This window comes from Opisthocomus hoazin, chromosome 2, assembly GCF_030867145.1.
Source record: "Opisthocomus hoazin isolate bOpiHoa1 chromosome 2, bOpiHoa1.hap1, whole genome shotgun sequence".
NCBI classification, from domain to species: domain Eukaryota; kingdom Metazoa; phylum Chordata; class Aves; order Opisthocomiformes; family Opisthocomidae; genus Opisthocomus; species Opisthocomus hoazin.
The window spans coordinates 53,526,014-53,544,999 of record NC_134415.1 but is presented as its reverse complement, the minus strand read 5'-3'; the positions used below and the strand labels follow the sequence as shown (position 1 = coordinate 53,544,999).

Below are 18,986 nucleotides of genomic sequence, written 5' to 3'. Positions count from 1 at the left end.
TTTGAAGTTAGCAGGTGTCTTCAGACTTCGGTGGGCTTGGGATCAACAGAAGAGGGACCCGTACACATCAGTATAAACTGGGCTTGATGTTTATGTGCTTTTGGCTGAAGCATTTTCCCAGAGCTGATACACAGCTGCCAGAATGCTTTCCTTCTTTTAATCCCATCTGAAAACTTCTGCTCATACTGAAGACAATAAGGTCATGACTTTGTGATCATGTGTACCAACTGGCAATCACTAATTTGCTAATAACTTGTTCCACAGTGTGTTTGGACAGACCAAATTTTGACCAGGTTTCTGTCAGATACGACCACACAGCACTGAGGCTGCAGTTTAATAAATGGGTTATTATTTGCGGTTGCAAACACGAAAGTAGTTTGTTCAAGAAGAATGGAGAAGAAGAAAAAATAATTTTGAATATCCTGGACTGCAGAAAGGCAAAATTACTTTCAATATTACTATTCTTCTGTCATTCTAGGTTTATTTTGTAATCCGTCTATCTTCATTGATATGTTTTTCACAAGTCTTTATATTGAGGGTGGGGTGGGGCATCATGGTTGCTGTGTATGGGCAGTACCCAGCATAAAATGCATTAATAATGGTCTGATGCCTGCTGATGCAGACTGGGTGACCATACCTGCTTCACTTCTCCTTCCCTCTTCATCTTAATCAGTTTGATTTGTTCTTTGTTGACTCTGGGTTGAGTTTTATTTTTGTCAAGTTCTGAAACACTTACCTTGAGAGCCAAAATATAAAAAGCTGGGGATGTTTCAGTAGCTGTTTTGCCCATAATATGGCGTTTTAAGTGGCCTCACTTGAGAGGGACAAATCAAGTAGTCTTCTGAAAAATGCAGCAAACAGCTGCTATCCAAAGTCACTGCTAATGATAACACTGAATTCTCTTTTGTAGTGGATTTTCATCCAGCTGTTACCTAACTCTGAAAGAGACCATCAAAAGCAAGTTCTATGTTAATCCGTTACTTCAAAAAGCATCCAATAAAACATGAGTGAGTTTTTCTTTTGCCCTTTAAAGCCTTTGTCTTTGGAAATCAGTAGTAAGTATTGCATGAACCTAATGTATTTTCATTCTGGCTGAAATGCTTCTATGGCAGGAGTAAATTCATGAGATGTTTAGCACTGCTGACACCCCTTTCCTTGCCTTTCTCAGATGTGTGTGTAAATCCACGCATGTCACATGTATAAGGTTGTTGGTGGTCGTGATGAATGAGCGTGTGAAGGCAGCGTCAGTGGGGCAAAGGATTTGTGAGGGTGGAATGGATTCAATGAATGCACTATACCATTCTCCCCTTAGCCCATTTAGTGGATCTGAGGGTGCACTTGGCTCTCCAGAGGCTTTGGGCCACTGCTGGTGGTGTGAGCTTGAGCGTGGGAATGCAGAGTGAGGTGACTGTGCTAGCCAGTGTCCCCTTTCCACTGGCTGTTACATGTGCCCAGGAGATGGGTTGAAGGAAGGAGGAGATCTCAGCTCTGCAAAAGTTGGGGCAAGGTTTCCCTCAAACATCTCTAACAGTTTACTGTTAAGATGCTGAAGATGTGGTTATCTGGCATACAGGTATAAGCAGTGTGCAAGAGGGGCAGGGCTGGTGTGATATTCACTTGATCTGGGCTCTGTGGCAACCTCTAAAATCACCAGTAATTCCCTTTCCTTCCTTGCCTGTCATCGTGGTACTTGAGCATGAAGGTGATGGGTCTGACATGTAGCCACTACATCTTTCTACCTGGGAGGAAGGCAGTGTGGGAATTCCAAAAATCTTTGGAAATACATGATAGACGCTGAGCTCTGCATATGTCTCAGCAAAGGCAATGTCTCATCGCATTTCTAGGGCAAAGTGAGGTTCAGACTAGAAGTCACTTGTATATAAATGGGTCTTCTAGGTTCACTCTGTGGGCAGTGAATTCACACCCAGTTCAGTCAAGGGGCCTACTGTATACTTTTAACTAGGTTCTTGTGGCTGTTGTATCTTTGCAGCTTTATTTGAAAGCACGTTTCAGGCAGATTCCTGTTGTATTTTCTGAACTGAGCACATTTCTGCTTGTGTGTAGGTTGTGGAAGGAGAGCTGCACCATGGACCGGACTTTCTGAACCACTGGAGCAATTATGGAAGCAGAGATGTAAAGGGGAGAAAGATGAATAAGCAAACCCGAAGACCACTGCAGGGCATGAGCTTCGTTACCTGACACTGCTTCCCTGGGAGCAGCACTTCACTGTAGCCCTCTTGCTTGCTGAGCACAGAGCAGGGCAGATCACGACTGCACCGAAGTGTCAGGAACTTGTTTTACCCTGCGAGATATAATGCCAAGTCCTTCTCCATGACGTAGTAGATGATGAAGACTGGACCGAGCCTTGGATAGAGGATAGGAGGGATTTAAGGCCATTTTTGTCAAAAGTGTATTGAAGCTGAATTGTTTGGTCTGATGATGGGTAACAAATTGTGTGTGTTTGTCTTTTTTTAGGAGTCAGTGACTTTCGGGCTTTTGCGGGGCAACTTTAGCTGAAGAAGGTGGTGGTGGGGGAAGTCTGAATAAGAAAATACCTGGGAAAGTCCATGACTTGGGAAGTTTTCCAGGCATTTTTTTTTTTATGTTCTTGGACAACAGGAGACGAACTCTTTACCCGCAAATGCCTCTTTCCTACAGGGTGTGTACAATGCATCCCAATGGTCACGGGGAGAGAGTAGCTCTCCTGTGCGCTGTTTGCAACCCGTGCATCTCCATCAGCCTTGGTGAGCACTCACTTCGGCAGTGTGACCACAGGGCAGCGGGCTGGGGGACACAGCCCCGGCCACGACCTCAGGGATGGCACCGAAACAATGCACCGGTAACCTGGGGAAGAGGCAGGAATGCTCCTGGAAGTTTGGTGCCATAGAGCACAATGTTTCAAGGAACGATCACCAGTGTCACTCAGTTTACTAGTACAGATACAACCTTAGACGCTAAAAGGATCCTGTGCTTTAAGTCACCCCAAAACCTACATTATCCTGTGTATTCCATATGGTCAGAGTGAGTTTTGGTATGTTAAGATGCTTGAATTCTTCGTGTGTTTCTCAGAGTTGGGTTGGTATGCTGTTGGTTTTTGTTCTTTGTGTCAAAAAATGAAAAAAAAACTAATCAGAACAGGCATACACTGTTTTCTTTCAACTGTTCTTTCCTTAAAGAGTTGAAATAGTTTAGCCTGTTTGACCAGACTTAGCTGTGATGGTAATAATATGATTTTACACAATTTATTCTGAGCAGCTTTGCTTGCAGTTTTTATCTCTTGGATAACTTTCTCTCTGAAATGGTGCTAAACCCCAAGAAATACAGAAGATCTCTATGCAGAATGAAGGGACTCTGTTTAAGTGAATCTGTAACAATTCAAGGCAACCTTCTTTAGGGCCTTGGATTTTAACATCCCATTTTCAATGTTTTCTGTGGCTAATGTTGACGTGATTTCTAGCAGTTAAATCCCAGATAGGTAAGTGGAACTGGGGCCTATTATGTGCACCCCACTTACCACAACCTGCTCGAACCTTATTTGTGTAAAACAATAAAATATGTTAAACATTAAAACGGAGATGTGACAACTCATGTTTTAGATTTTTTTTGCCTGATGTGTGAAACCTGGTTTAAAGAATTTATTGTCAGATTTGCTTGCCAGCATGGCCGTGTGGTACCTCAAAGGGTAGTGCACATTGATGCTCATTTTTATCCATGGGGCAGACTAGGAGAGTCCTGTGGAGCATATGGTCAGCCTGTGAGCCTGCAGGAGGGAAAGGTGCTGCGCCCAAGATATAACCCACTCTTCAGGCTTAAATTCTTTGTTTACCAACCAAATGCTTGTCCTTTGAACCTGGGGCATCCCAGGTGCTCTGAACCTGCTGGTCATTCATAAGTTTTAGGGGAACCAACCTGTCCCAAACACGAGTATGGCCAGGAAGGGAGGGAGGTGGGGGGCTGCTTCCTGAAAGGGCCAAGGAAGGGGGGGGCCCAAAGGGGACGTCCCTGCTGTCACACCTCCTGGGCCAGCTGGTGTAGGCAGCATGAAGAAACCTGGGGCGGTGAGCTGGTGCTGGAAGCTGCCTGGAAGCCTTTGAGTTGGGAATTGGGGTGACAGCCACCCGTCAGGTAAGGTCTGAGCACTTGGGAGTGGTGGAAGGGCAAATGCTGGAGTATCACCCCAGGTGAGTGATGGCTGCCAGGTCAGCTTGTCTGCAAAGCCCCAGCCCCAGCTGTGCATGGTGGGAGCAGTGCTGTGTAGGGAGGGAGCATGGGTGGGCACACCTCTGAGATGCAGCTGCATGGTGATGTCTTCACCCCAATGACCCCAGTCATCTGGAAATATTGTGCTTGTTTCTAGGTCTACTTGGTGTATAAAGTATCTTTAGCTAACTTTTGTCTTGCAAAAAACCAGCGAATGCCTGTGGGATGGGCAAGTGTGTGAGTGATTTCTGTGTGAAAACATAATTTTTGGCAAAGGCCTGTGTTTTAAAGGGAATGTCAAATCTAGCTGGTTGGTTGGTTCATTGGATTGTGCATCTGCTGGTTGAAAGTCTTGCTGTGTGCTGGATTAAATGCAAAATTTAGTGATGCATCATCTGGTGAGAAAGAAGCACAGAACGGATGAGCCTGTGAAGAAAAATGGAGATTTCTGGGACTGGAAATGGATTATCTTCTGGGGAAGAAATGAAGATCTCTATTTTGGAGAGTGCTCGTTGTGTTCCACCCCAGAGAGATTGGCAGAGCAACCCTGGCCGTGTCCCAGCAGGGCTGTACCATCGTGGTGAGTGGTGCCAAGCCTTCTATCTCACAGTTTATTTAAATGAGGGCTGTATCTGTTCCTCCTAAAGCATTTCCTAATGGGGTCAACCCGAGGATGTCACTCTAAGGAGGGGTGAGCATGCCATGCTGTGCTCAGGAATGAGAGTCAATGCTTTCCCAGATTTTTTTTTTTTTTTGTTGGAAAGGTGTCCGGACTTCCTTGCTTTGAGTTTTAACCTGCTGCTCAGATACTTTCAAAGGCCAGAAGTGGGGATAAAGCCATAGCTTGGACTCTTGGTTTTGACACAAAATGTGAGTATTGACGTTCTTTTAAAGGTTGATTTGGCTAATACAACAAGCTGAACAGCACAAGGAGGGAAAAAGCTCAGCTGAGTGTCCCTGTGGCTATTAGGCAGCGCGGTGGGCTGTCTGCTGGCTGTGGGGAGACTTGCTAAAGGCACAGCCAGGGGAGCCGGTGCCTACTGCTTATATGGCCTTTCCCAAAGCACTTTGGAGTTGAATCATTCAAAGAAAGGGACGTCCTTAAGCACCTACCTGCCACGCTTAGATGCCTCACCACCTTTGAGTGTGAGAGCTGTAAGTGCCTGCAGTGATTTCAAAAGCACTGCAGCTGCAGGCATCGCTATGGTCGCTGATGCTCCGACTTCACGCAGGGGTGAGAGGAGAGGGAGCACTGTGAGGAAACTGTGTGTGCACTGTCACTTCAGCTCTGAAATGCTGCATGACCCTCTCTGTCACTGGTTGGTTTGTTCTTCTGGTGTGGGTCATTACTCATACTTACATGAAATAGAGGTGAATGTTTCGTACCTAACCCTGCCTAGGACTTTGAGACACAATGTTTGCTGATAAGAGGGGTTCCTAGGTCATGAGGGTCTCCTTGACCTCTCCTGGGGCTGCGGGGAGCAGAAGGGGCAGCAGTACCACTAGTGAGGGTAGCAGGAGTCCCTGCTTCTGCGGTGTCCTGCCCCACGTAAAGATGTTTCTACACCTCGAGCTCTGTGCTATATTTCAAAGCGATTCCCTAAGGCGGGCCGAGGCAGGGTGCTGGTGGGACCCTTCCCCTTAACCCCTGCAGTTCTCCCCGCCCATCTGCCCGGTCCGTACCGCTGCCGTGTCGCCGGGCGGCTGTGAGGGACACTTTCCTCGAGGTGACGCTGCGAGCAGCCGCCTGGCCGCGGCCGGGACCCCTCCAAGGGGAGGGGGGGGGAGATGTTGGGGGGAGGGAGATGCCGGGGGTGGGGGTGGGGGGACCGGCCCCGACGGTGCGTCCCTTATCCGGCAGCGCCGCCGTGCGGCCGCCCCGACGGGGGGGGTGGGGGTTGGGTACCGGTGCCCACATCCCGGGCTCCCCGTGGTTCCCCCCGGAGCTGCCGGTGAGGGAGGTGGGCGCGGAGGGCCAGCGGGGCCGCCCCGTCCTCCGCCGGGCTGCGCGGGGCTCTGCTGCCTCCCTGCGGCCGCCGGCCCCGCACCACGGCGGGGGAGGGGGGAGAACAAACTAAATCCTTGCCGCTGCAGAAAAGCACCAAACCAAATTGTTTCCTGTTCGGGGAGACAGCGGCGGGCCGCTCGGCCGGGGATTGCGGGGCTGTATCTGGGGGTGCGGGGATAACGGGAGGTGGGGCCGAGGCGGCGAGAGCATCGCCCTCCCGAAGCCACAAGTGCGGGTTTCCTGAGATGCCGCCCATGGCCCGGCATCGCCGCACAGGGCACGTCGCGGCCCCCCCCCCCCCCCCCCCCGGTGTCCCCCCGCAGCCCTTCCCCACCGGCCCCTTAATAAACACCGCCGAGAATTGCCCTTATACTTTGTAAATATTGGATTAGCTTTTCATTGACCGGCTCTCTTGAAAAAGACCCGAAAAATCCACACCGGTTCCAAACTAAGCCAAACAGTCAATAGGTGACGAAAGTAAGTTATTTCCAGGGCTTAAGGGGGCTTCCAGCTCATTACCAGGTTATCTGAGGCGCCTAAATAGTTTCTTCCCTACAAGAGGGTGAAGGAAGAAGAAAAGCGGGGGGAAAAAAAGGAAAGGGAGCGGAGCCTCGAGAGCGGGGCGCAGAGGGATCTGAAGCCCAGGCTCAGCTTCTCACTCGCCCCGAGCAAGCGCTTTGGTTGTGCCCCAAATCGGGACCCGCGGAGCGTGTCGCGATCCAAACCCGACGGGCGACTCCCGCGGCGGAGGAGAGGGGCTCACGGTAGGACTACCGGCAGCAGGGTAAATTGCGGGGCTGCTGCCAAGCCCACAGGCAGGAGTGGTTGTCGGGGGGGGGCCGGAGATGCCGGACCCCCAGGTGAAGCCTCCCCTCTGGCTGCGGGCCCACTCCGACACCAGGTCAACCCCAGGGCACAGCAACGTCCCCGCCCAGCGCCGCGCATCCTCTCCGCGTCTGTCCGGGGGGACAAAAATGCCAAGGATGGTGGGGGCTCCCCCCCTTTTTTTTCCCTTCTCTTTATCTTTTTTTTTTTTCTCCTTTTCTTTGTTTAGTTTCTTTTTCTTTTGTTGTTGTTTTCTTTTTTATTTTTCGTTATTTCTTTTTTCTTTTTATCTTTTTCCCTTTTCTCCTTATTTTTTCTTTTTCTCCTCTTTTCTCTTTTCTTTTCTTTTCTTTTCTTTTCTTTTCTTTTCTTTTCTTTTCTTTTCTTTTCTTTTCTTTTCTTTTCTTTTCTTTTCTTTTCTTTTCTTTTCTTTTTCTTTTCTTTTCTTTTCTTTCATTTATTTTTGCCTCCCTTTTTCTCTCTCTCTCCCCCTCCGAGGGCCTGCCTTGCACAACGAGGAGCTACGACAAGAAAGAGCCGTTTCTCCGGGGGAGAAGCGGGACGTGCCAGCCCTCCGCGCGGTACGGCCGGGCCGCGCAGGGAGGCAGCCTGCATAACATTACCGGCCCTGAATGCAGCCTTGTTCTGCTGCCCGCCGCAGCCTCCGCGCAGCGCGGGCAGCGCAGCTCCGCTAGCGGGCCCGGAGGAGCGGGAGCGGGCATCGCCGCGTGTTTTACGGGGGAGATGCGCTTGGGTCTTTGGGGGGGGGGAGGAATTCTAATTTCCTGTGAAATGAGAGAGAAACTTGTCAGCGGGAACTGGGAGAAGAGGAGGGCCTCTGTTAGTCTTCAAAGAGAGAGGGAGAGAGAGGAGAGAGGGAGAGAAAGAGAGAGGGATTCTTTTTCCTTGTTTCCCCCCCTCCTTTTTTTTTCTTTTTTTTTTTTTTTTCCAGAATAGATATAGCACGAATTTTTAATTCGTCTTCCTTTCACAGACAACAATGCTGGTTTTGAAAGCTGGGTACAATTTGGGTTTTGTGAGGGGTCCCCCGGCCCAGCTGGCCATATGGGATACAACATGTAGAACATGCCTAACAATGAGCACGAGTGACAGCCCTAACAAAACGCAAAGGACACTGCTCCCTGACTCCGAGATGGACTGCCTCCCGTAAATGCATTGAATGGCCCTAAAAAGGGAAGGGGGGGGGGGAGAAGAAGGGATGGAAGGCACAGGGAGGGGGTCCACCCCCCCCAAACTGTCTCTCCTTTTTTTCTCCCCCACCTCCCCGGCCCGGCCCAGCCCCGGCTGCCTTTGCCTCCGTCTCTTTAATATGCACGCCTCTAACATGCTCACCTCCCTGCCTCCCCCATTGTGCTGTTTTGTGAAGTCTACTGTATATTGTGCAAAGATAGACTGCCCGGAGCTGGCCCGGCAGCATGGGAGATATAAGGCCACGGAGGTTAGGGCCACACAACTGGTTTTATAGACTTAGCAGAGCCGGGGGAGGAAGGAAGAGGAAAAAAAAAAGGTAGAAGAACAGAAGAAGAAAAAAGTGACAATTTTCCTTCTCTTCCTCTCGTGGCTCGCACGCTGGGGCTGGAGAGGGGAAAACCTGCCCATGTTTCTGTACTCCCTGCAGCTGGGGCGCGGGCCCGGGACCCCAGCGGAGCCTCCCCGGGCTGGGAAGGCGGCAGCCCCGCTTGCTCGGCCGGCTCTGCCCCGCCGGGGCTGCTCCGCCGGTGCGCAGGCAGGCTGCCGGCGCCGTCCCCGCCACGAAGCTGAGCAGCTCCGCGGCCGCGGTGGTGTGGGTAAGGGCTCACCCGGCGGGGAGGCGGGGGAAAGGAGGAACAAGAAAAGGGGGGGAGGGGGAAGAGAAAAAAAAAAAGAGGAAAATGAAATAAAAACAGACAAAATCCAGCCTGAGCGCGGAGGCTGTGCGCGGGGCTTTGTGGCCGGCGGAGGCTGCGCCGGGGCGGAGAGGCGCGGAGGGTCGGGGCGGGGCCGGGGTGCTCCGACGGTACCGATCATCTCTTTGCTGCGGGCGGCACTGGCTCGGCTCGGCCCTGCTCGGCCCCTCTGCGACGGGGCGGGCGCTGCCGCGGCCCCGGCCCCACCGCACCGGACAAGCCCCCGTTTGTTTTGGTTTGGGTTTGTTTGTTTTGGTTTTTTTTTTAAGCGTCTTTACCAGCCTAAAAGCCGCAGGGGAGGGCGAGGGAGCAGTCAGCTGCCCCGGCCTTGCCCAAACCCACTCCGAGCCGGGGCTGCGCCTGCCCGAAACCGGCCCTAATTTCACTCGGGGCCGGGTTCGGTCCCCGCTTCACCGCGGCTGAGCCGCCCCAGCACCGCCTCGCCTCTCTCTGCACCCTCCTCCCCCCCTCCCCAGTTTTTTTGGAGGGTGCTCCAGGTGTTAATCCTTCCCCTCGACCCCTCCTGAGCCGCCGGCGCATCCCCGAGGGCGGAACGCGAAGTTTCCGCGCTCCCCCCCCCGCAAACGGCCCCCGGCCCGAAGAGGAGGTGATGCTGGTATCCAAAACGCCGGAGGTCCCCAGCAGCGCCGGCGGAGGGGGGGGTGGGGGGGGGATAAAAGCACAATCACGGATGTAAAATAATTCTCTCCCCCCGCTCCCGTTTTTCGCCATCTCCGGGTGATGCGGAGGAGCCGGGCTGAAGCCGACTGCCCCGCAAGAAAAGCCTCTTTCCACCGTAAAAAAGGAGTTGCGGGCGGAGGGGGGCCGTGGGGCCTTGCTCGGCCGTGTCTCCCCGCGGGGTCCCCCCCGGCCCCACGGGTCCCAGCCGTGTGGGGAAGCCCCGGGGGATGCGGGGAGGCGGCCGCGGGCGCCGGCCGCACAGACAAGTCGAACAAACCCGGTTCGTCATTAGCGCTTCCTTCTCTCTCTCTCTTTTTTTTCTTTCCCTTGAAACAGAGGGGGTTTTTTAAATTATTATTAAAATTCTTATTAAAATATCGAAAGCCTGGGTTTGTACACAAAGAGCCCGCTGTCCCGCGGCGGTGGGCAGAGAGGGCTTAATCCGCGTTTCTTTTTCCTCGGCCCGTGGTTCCTCGGCAATAGTTGTGCGCGAACCCCAAATAAGATAAAACAAAATGAAAGCCCCGGCTGCTGCTCACGGCGGCGACAGTCACGACTAGGGACAAAAACACGCCCGCTAACAGTTGTCCGGGGGTTACGGGCGGACGAAAACCGTCCTTCGAAGGGGCGCGATCGCGATCCCCGTGTCGGGGTGCCCTGCCCGGCGTTACGGCGGCCGAGCCCCGGGCACACGTAGGTCCCTCACAAAACCACAGGAGCAGCGGGGGGTTTTATTCTTTATTTTTTTTTCTTTTTTTTTTTTTTTAATTCTGACGATCTCCCCCCCCCCCCTTTTATTTTAGTTGTAGGTAGACAGGACCACTCTGAATGGCGCAAAAATTTCTGTAAACAATGACGCACAAAAACACCTCCCCTCCCTTCCCCCCCCACCTCCCCCCGAAATGAAACCATGAAACCGACCCCCCCCCAAAAAAATGGAGGGGAAAAGAAACGGGAGAGGGAAAAAAGAAACATAATAATAATAATAATATCAATAATAATAATAATAATAATAGCGTTTCCCTCTCCATTCCTTCCCCCGCAGTTTTTATTTTTATTTTTGGAGCATCAGTCTGTCTCCTCCTCTCTCTCTCTATTATTTTTGTTTTTTTCCTCCTTTTTCGCGTGGGGGGGGGGGTGGTGGTGTGTGCGTGCGCGCGCGCTCCCCTCCAGCGTTCACCAAGTCCATTGCTGAGCTTGTACCAAATGGTGTGCTGTGGGGTACTGGGGGTTGCTGGTCGCGCTGTACTGGGCGTTGTATTGCATATGCTGTAGAGACTGAGCGCTATAGGCGGAGAAGGGGATTCCCGTCTGGAAAGTCGCGGCTGCCAAGTCCTGAGCTTTGAGCGTGTGGCAGGGCTTGCCGTCCCTGACTAAGACCGGCACGGCCACCCGCCGCGGGGAGGGGAGAGGAGTCACTTCCATACCTTTCTCGGCCCGGGCCCGCTTCATCTTGTAGCGGTGGTTCTGGAACCAGATCTTCACCTGGGTCGGGGTGAGGCGGATCAGGCTGGCCAGGTGCTCCCGCTCCGGCGCCGACAGGTACCGCTGCTGCCGGAACCGCCGCTCCAGCTCGTAGGTCTGCGCCTTGGAGAAGAGCACCCTCCTCTTCCTCTTCTTCCCCGCGTCCCCGGCGCCCGCCGCCTCCTTCTCGTTGTCGGGAGACTCGTCGGCCGACGGCTCCGGCGATTTGGCGGAGGGGTCCTGGCCGCCCCCGCCCGCCGTCAGCCCGTGCACTGCGGAGAGCCCGGTCGAGAGCGCCCGTCAGCGCGGGGGGTCTCCGCGCTGCGCTCCCCCCGCGTCCCGCCCGCATCCCGCCCGGCGCGGCTCTCCCCCGCCGTGGGGGTGGGGGGTGGGGGGACGGAGGCACCGGCCGGGGCTCAGCCAGCCGTGGCAAGAGCGGTAACAGATACTCCCCCCCTCCCCGCCCCGCCGCGGGCGCGGCGCTGCCCGGTCCCCGTCCCGGTCCCCGCTGCGCGGTACTCACGGGAGTATTGGATGCCCTCGGCGCTCGCCAGCCAGCGCGTGTAGGGATTATCGCTATTATCATAGAAAGGGTTCTTCAAAGGCAGCGTCTGAACAGTGTCCAAGGGGGTTTGTCCCAAAACTCCCGCTTTCTTGGGCGGCTCCGGCGCCTCGCTCTCTTCCTCGCCGCCCTCCGCGGCGGAGCCGTCCTCATCGTTGGTGTCGGGGAGGTCCAAAATGTCCTTCACCGAAAAGCCCGTCTTTGTGTTGGTCAGAGACATGTTCCGGCCGAATTTGGGCAGGGAGCTCGGGAGGAGCGGCTCCGCCGACCCGCCGCGTCGCGGGCGCACACGCACACGCGGAGCGGCGGCGGCGGCACCGCACACGCACGCGGCAGCCGGGGGGGGTGGGGGCTTGGGGGGGGGACTGCGGGGCGCCCGCACGCTTGGAGGACGGAAACAAACAAATAAAAATAATAATATAGATACGTAGAAAAACCCCCGCAGGGTTTTGGGCGAGAGAAGCAGCGGAGCCCCGGCCGCAGCGGCGGATCTCTGCGGTGATGGTTTCTGCGGGCTTGTTCTGCCACGGGGGAGATTCAGAGAGCGGGAGCAGCAGCCGGCGTCGGAAATAGTTTGTAAGTCCAGGGGAAAGGGGGAAAGACACGCCAAAAAAAAAAAAAAAAAAAAAAAAGGAAAAAAAGGGGGGGGGGGGGAAGAAAGATCACTTCTGGATCTTGCTTAAACACCCCGAACCCGTGCCTGCCGCTTGAAAAAAACGAGCCATTGCTGAAGCGAACAGTCCATATAAGGCTGGTCCCCACACATGAACCTGCCGAGAGGAGGGAGAAAAAAATACATTAAACCCGGGAAAGGTTGGCCACGTGTGGGCGGGTCTTGGAAGTCAAGTGGATGAAGACAGTGTTTGCAGATGTGAAATTGCGGGTTTTGGGCGAGCTCCGAGCTTCCACCATTGGTGATGAGTGGTATAACGTGTCAGTTAATTACCAGCGTGGGGAGGGCCCTTCCGCGGGTGTGTGTGTGTGTCAGCGAGAGAGGGAGGGTGTGATTTTCTTTTTTTTAAACACGGTATTTACATACAAAGAGCCTCGCACCAGCCCGATATTCCGCACACTCCAAAGTGTGTTTTCCACCGATTGCCTTGAAAAGCGGGGAGGGGGGGGGAAAAAAAAATTGGGGGGGGGGAGTGATAAGGAGAGAGAGAGGCTGCCTGCGCCGTTTCCCACCCCTCCGGAGCAGCCTGCGCGCCCACGCAAAGTCGCGGAGCAGCGTTTTTGCGCGGGGACGCGCTCAAAGCCCCGCGCGGGACCGAATCGAGAGGCGGCTCAGATGGCAAGAGACCAACTTATCTAAACCGCCTAGGTCAATATTTTGGTTGAGGCTTAGGGATGAACGCTGGAAATTAAACAGCGAGTAATTGATTCTAGTTTGCTCCGAAATTAACCGAACTGGCAAAACGCGATCGTCAGTCACGACCCGAGGAGATCCGGGAGGTGATTACTTGGGGGGGCGGGGGGGCTTTATTTGAAGAGGTCTCATTGATTTTGCCTCCTTCTTCCAGCCGAATAAAACCCAGCCCGTGTGGTTAATTTAATGGGCTGCAGCCCGATAGACTTTCAAATATAACTGAACTCATTTTTTCTTTTTTCTTTTCTTTTTGTTTTCTTTCTTTTTCAGGGCCTGGGGAAGGAGGGGGATAAAGAAGGGGTTGATTTCCAAAACGGGCGATTTGGAAAGTGTCACACACGGACACACACACGCGCGGCGCTGGCAGCCGCGGAGCCCCGCAGCGTCCCCGTCCGCGGGTCCCGGCGGAGCGGCGCGGAGCTGCGCTGCCACGGAGGCTCCCCCTGCCCGGCACAAGGGCTGCAGACAGCCCCCCTCCACAACTGCTTCCCTCTCTATCTTGCCTGCCGCCAACTTTTATTTCCATTTTACTCCTTCCTCCCCTTTGCTGCACCCGCCGAGGACCCTTGGCCGTGCGCACACTTATCGGCACGGCCCCGACTTTCCCCTTTCCCTTCCCCTTCCCCTTCCCCTTCCCCCTCACAGCCCCGCAGCCGGACCCCGGCCCGGGACAGGCTTGTGTGCGGAGATGATGGTGGTGTGCGGGGGGGCTGCAGTCTGGGAAGGGGTTTCTCAACACCACCTTTATTTCTGGGAAAGAAAAGTTGAGCGAGTTTCTATTCCAGGAGGAGGGAGCGGGAACGGGGCTGCTGGCGGTGGGAAGAGGAGGAAGACGGTCCCTCAGACATCCTCCCATTTGCCGATCAATGTACTCGCACCTTCCCCTCCTCCCCCTTCCCGCTCCCCCCCATCTTTCTTCCCCCAGCCCCCAGCCTGCCTCCCATAAAGTATGTGATGTGGCTGACAATGCCCAGGGATTTTCCCCCCACCCTTTTTTTTTTTTTTTTTAAAAAAAAGCGAGCCCCTGAGCACATCCTGGGTGGTCGGACCCGCGCAAACACAAATACAACCCTATGGCTAAGCTGGAAACAATGTCCGCAATGTAGACAAATGTCCGGCTTCTGTTGGAACCCTTTGTCTCGGCGCAGTTTTTGCATTTATTTCAGTGGCGAAATAATACGTGATTGACGCCCTCTTTCAATGTGTCCTAACTGTTGGGAATAAATCTGAGGTTGTTCCTAGTTGTCATGGTATTCAACCACACTCAATGGCTATCTCTTCATCCATTTCGGAGTCCTTCCTCGATATCGAGGGAACCCCTTCGGGCGGGCGCTCCCCCGCTCCGCTCCCCTTGCCCCGGAGGGAGGGGCTTGAGACACGCACCAGATCCAGACCTTTCATTTCCCGCAAATCTCGGGTTTATCCACGGTTTTATTCGACCTGCCCGGAGCGGGATTGGGGGGGGCGGCGGGGTTTCGGTCGGATGGGGCAGGATGGGCTTTGAATTCCTTCCCGCCGTGGTAAGCGAGGGGGGGGGGGGGGAAATAGCCGTCGTAACAGTGACAATCGCAACGGCGACAGGACGACGATACACCTTCCCGAATTAAAGAGCCCCGGCAGGAGCCGAGCGGGGAGAGGCGGGCAGAGCATCTCCGGGCCGGCGTGTGCCGGGGGGCTAGTGGCCCGCCTTGCCCGGGCGGCTCCTCTCCTCGGGCCGGGAGGAAGAGCCGGGCTTTAAATAACCGCGATAATCGCAATAACACGCGCACCACACGCCACCCCGCAGCCTGCGCGCAGATGCCAGAACAGGGAGAGCCCGTCCCGCAGACCCCTCGGGGCGCGGAGCCGGCGGGAGCGGGGGGTGCCCGCGGGAGGGGGCCGCGGGGGGGACGGCGGGCACGGCGGGGCGGGCCCGGCGGGCCAGGCGGCTGCGGGCCGGGCCCGGCGTCGCCGGGGAGGTGCAGGTTTTCCCAGGGGAGAGCCGGCGCTGGCGGCCCATTAACCCGTGGGGAACAATGGTCCCTTGTGGGCACACAAAGCCCCGGGGGCCGCGGCCCCCTCCCCACGCCTCCCTCCCCGCAGGGCGAAAGGGGGGGGCTCCCACGCGCGGTCAGCGCTGCGGGGCGAGGCCGCTCTCTCTCCCTCCGCACCGAGTGAGCGGCCCGGGACGCCGTGACGTCACCGGCGGGGGGTGACGTAAGAGCCTCTCGGGCCCTTTGACATCAGGAAGGGTCGCGGATGCAGGGGTGCAGCCCCTCGCCCTCCGTGCCCGGAGCCGCGCTGCTTTGGGGCGCAGAGGGGAAACCCGATGGCAGGCCGGCGGCAGTGGCGACAGAGCCGGGCGACCCTCCCCGACACCCCCCCCCCGTGCCTTTCCCCCGCAGTGCCCCCCTCTCAGCACCGCGCTGGGACCCCGCTGCCCTCCCCACGCGGGGCACTGGCCGGGCGAGGGGGCTGCCCCGGCGCTACGGGGAGGGGGTGGCGGGGCGGGGGGCTCGCCGAGCCCCTCGCAGCCCGCTCCCGCGGGGTTATTTGCACAAGTCCACGGGAGGCCGACGGCGCGGTGCGTGTACACAGGCTGAGTGGCCGCACTTCAGGACAAGTGCGTCTGCGAGCGGGGGAGTGTTTACCTGTTTGCTTTCGCAGGTTGCTCAAACACCCGCCGTTCCACTCCGCTCCCCCTCGCCTGGCCATGCCCCCCTCTCCGAGCTGCGTGCGGAGCGGCCCGCCCCACCCCACGGGCGGCCGGTGTTGGTTTTAGAGGCACCAAAGCTGGTTTCCCTTTTTTTAAGACCCGGGAAGACGGTCTCCGTGGGGGATAAGAGAGGGGCAGATCCCTTTCGAGGGGCTCCCCCCCGCCCAGTACCCCCAAAGCGAGCGGGCGACCCGGTGAGCGGCGGGCAGCCCCCGGCGGGCGGGCGGGCAGGCGGAGCGGGGTTTCGCCACGCCACGGGCGGCCCGTGGGTCGTGTTCCTGAGCGGCGAGGTGCCTTTGCTTTGCTTCATCGCGTCCCTCCTCCGGCCGGCGGCCCGAGCGCTCCCCCTCCCCGCGGGGCGCCGGCTCTCGCCCTCCGTTTTAAGCCACCGACGCCCCTGACTTCATTCCCTATATATTCCCTATATATATTATATATATAATAATATATTATATATATACACACAGAGGAATGGCAGGGCGCTTGGCGGGAGCCTTCCGCTACCCCTCCCCGAGCGGTTCGCTGGCACTGACCTCTAACCCGTCCCCGCACCGCACCTCCGACAACAGCCCTCGAGTGGATTAGTTGATTGCTTGATCGGACCGGAGGTGCGAGCTATTGTTTTCCCTCACTCCAGACCACAAACAAACAAGCGAAAAGGACCGCACCTTGCCGCTCGGTGCGGATTAGCGAAGCCCACACAAAGGCTTTGTTAGGGGGACAGGTTTATTTTATCTTTTCGAACGAGCCACACTTGAAATAAATAGGGAAAGGGAAGCGCAGCCCATGTCGCTCCTGATAATTGTTAACAGGAGCTTCACCTCAGGAGCATCCCCTGTAAGCAACACCCTCTTTGTTTTAAAGTGTGGCGGGGGAAAGGAGAGCCGCGTCATTACGGAAGACATCTTTTGTTGGCGATTAAAACAAAAACCCAAACAAACCAAAGGACCCAAAATAAAACTATCTCTTCTAAATAAACCCCCCGAGAGCCCCGCACGGAGGGTTTTAAACCGCGTTTTCCAGCGGTGAAGCAGAGATGCTGCCGGCTCGGCGGCGGCTCCGGCTCCGGCGCGGAGGGGACGCGGCCAGGCCAGGCCGTGGGAAAGGGAGCTGGGGGTTGGACCCAGGCCGCCGGATCACCTGGCACACCGGCATCCCGCCCGCGGGAGGGAGGGAGGTTAAAAACAAAATCTTGCTTCTGCAAATCGGGGGTACCCAGAGACCTCCGAATCCTCCGTCTCTTCCAAGAACTTAATTGTAACGTGCGGGTCTCGGAGTTTCTGCGGGCTGAAATCTCCGTCTCCGCTCACGGCTGGAGAAACGGCATTGGCAAAGGCGTTGAGCATGTTTTGGGGTAAAGAAAAAGGAAAAAAAAAAAAAAAAAAAGGTTTGTGTGGGGGAAGAGGGACAGGAAGGGAGCCAGCACCAGCCTTCTCTATGGAGGCTCAAGAGAAAGTCCCTGCCATCCCCCAAAATCTCGGCGCTGGCCTTGCCCTTTTCCCGCAGACAATTAAATCTTCTCCAGGACATAGGAATCTAAATGAGCTTTCCTATTCTCACGATTACTCTATCTCCTTCCCCCCGAAGCTTCAAAGACGGAGCAAGCCTTCCAATTCACCGATATTACTTATAAATTTGTAGATCTAGATCTAGCCTGCCCCCCAGCCAACCTCCCGAGGTGGCGAATTGTAATAGAAATTGGGATTTTTCCCTCTCCTCCCTGGGGGCTAACGGGGTTATGTCAGAGCCGGAGGGCACATGTTAGGGCTTTGATAAATGCACTTTAATGAGATCTTTGAAAATATTGCCAATAGTGGCGGAGGCAGTTTGCTCAGGCCAAGCGTGCGAGCACAAAGCCGGGAGCCCGCAGCCCCCCGCATCCCGCAGCCGCCCGACCCAGCTATTTGTTTGTCTTCTTTAATTTCGCCCCCAGGCCGGTGAAAGCCGTAAGCTCGGCCCGGGGCCTCCCTTCCCCTTCCAGTCTATTATAAACCGTTTTCTTCGCCGGGCAAACGTTTCGCACCCCTCCCCCCCCCCCCCATCGAGCCCCCCGGCTGTATTCGTTCCCGTCTTTCTAATGATTAAACGTGTCCCGATGAGATTAAGCTTTGTCAGAAACGTTTCTCCCCGGGAAGGGGAACGCGGCCCGTTTCGCCGAGGGCGATGGGCGTGCGGGGGATTTGCGGCTTGAGGGCACTTTCTTATCTGGATTTACTTCTCACACCCGCACGCACGACACCGAGGAGGGCTTAGCGGGGAGCCCGGGCGTCCGCGCAGGTAGCCGGTGGGCGTGCGTCGGGAGTGGGGGTCCGCGTTCAGCCGCCGAGTGCCCGCCGGCCCTGCGCGGGGCGGAGCGGGGTCGGGCTCTTCTCGGGAACGGGAAAGGGTCCGCCCGGGGGGACCCGGCCCGAGTACCCGGGCCCGAGTCGGGGCGCGCACCGGGGAAGCGAAGGGAAGCAGCGGCGGAGGAGGGAGCGGGGCGGCGGGGCGGGCGGGGGCCGGGGCCATTCCCGGTCCTCTGGCGTACTCTGCCGTCGCAGGCGAGAAGTGTCCCGCCGCCGGGGCGGGGGGGGGTGTGTGGGGAGCGCCCCCGGCTCCCCCCTCCCTGGCCCGGGCGGGCGGAGCGCCCCTGCCCGGCCGCGCTCCCCCCCGGCCCCGCCGCGCACGGGGGGCGGCCGGGCGCTCACCCGGGGCCGGGCCGGACCCGGCCGTCGGGACAAGGGGGGACGCTCCCCGCTCCTCCGGCGCCCGCTCAGCTCCTACCTGCCCGACGCGCGTCCCCCGCCCCGCGCAAGCCCCTTCCCACCTGCTGCTCCCGACCCCCACGTTTTGTCCTCTCTTCCTTCCCCCCCCAACCCCGCTGTCGCCGGTGCGGACCCCCCCCCCCTCCCGCGGCAGGGCTCACCTGGGGGCCGGGGGGTCCCTAGGCGGGCGGGGGCTGAGCGCGGCGGCGGCGGCGGCGGCTCCGCGGCTCTCGCATTGTCTCCGCCGTCTGCCGGGCGGCCGCTCCTTCCTCCGGCTTTACATCGCGCGGTCTGTTTGCTTTCCTCCCCGGCGGGTGACGCCAGGCGAAACACCGGCCATATGTTCAGCGGTCATAAATTGGTTATAGGCGCAAACACGCCGGTTCCTGGATGGCTCTTTTAAGCCTGCCCCGGCCCCGCCGCTGAGCCGGCCCCTCTTCCCCCGGGGGGCAGAGCCCTCCCCCCGCCCCCCGCTTCCCCAAAGATGCGGAGAAGCCGCTTTCTGCCGGCGCGGGGGCTCCGGCCCCACCTCGG

The 18,986-nt window shown here is 56.8% G+C and overlaps 1 protein-coding gene across 1 annotated transcript; it reads right to left on the bottom strand.

Annotated features, from left to right (window-relative positions):
- Window positions 1-10,649: 10,649 nt before the first annotated feature.
- NKX2-2 (NK2 homeobox 2) lies at window positions 10,650-11,988 on the bottom strand. Its single transcript, XM_075446330.1, has 2 exons — window positions 11,609-11,988; window positions 10,650-11,357 (listed from the first exon to the last, which is right to left on the bottom strand). Exons 1-2 carry the CDS (start codon window positions 11,865-11,867, stop codon window positions 10,798-10,800), a joined length of 819 nt encoding a protein of 272 aa, XP_075302445.1. The 5' UTR covers window positions 11,868-11,988; the 3' UTR covers window positions 10,650-10,797.
- Window positions 11,989-18,986: the final 6,998 nt, after the last annotated feature.

Excerpts from the sequence above, each read along its gene's own strand:
- NKX2-2 (XM_075446330.1), bottom strand. The coding sequence starts at position 11,867 with ATGTCTCTGACCAACACAAAGACGGGCTTTTCGGTGAAGGACATTTTG. Across the intron at positions 11,358-11,608 it reads CGAGGGCATCCAATACTCCC|TGCACGGGCTGACGGCGGGC; the intron begins GTGAGTACCGCG and ends GGCTCTCCGCAG.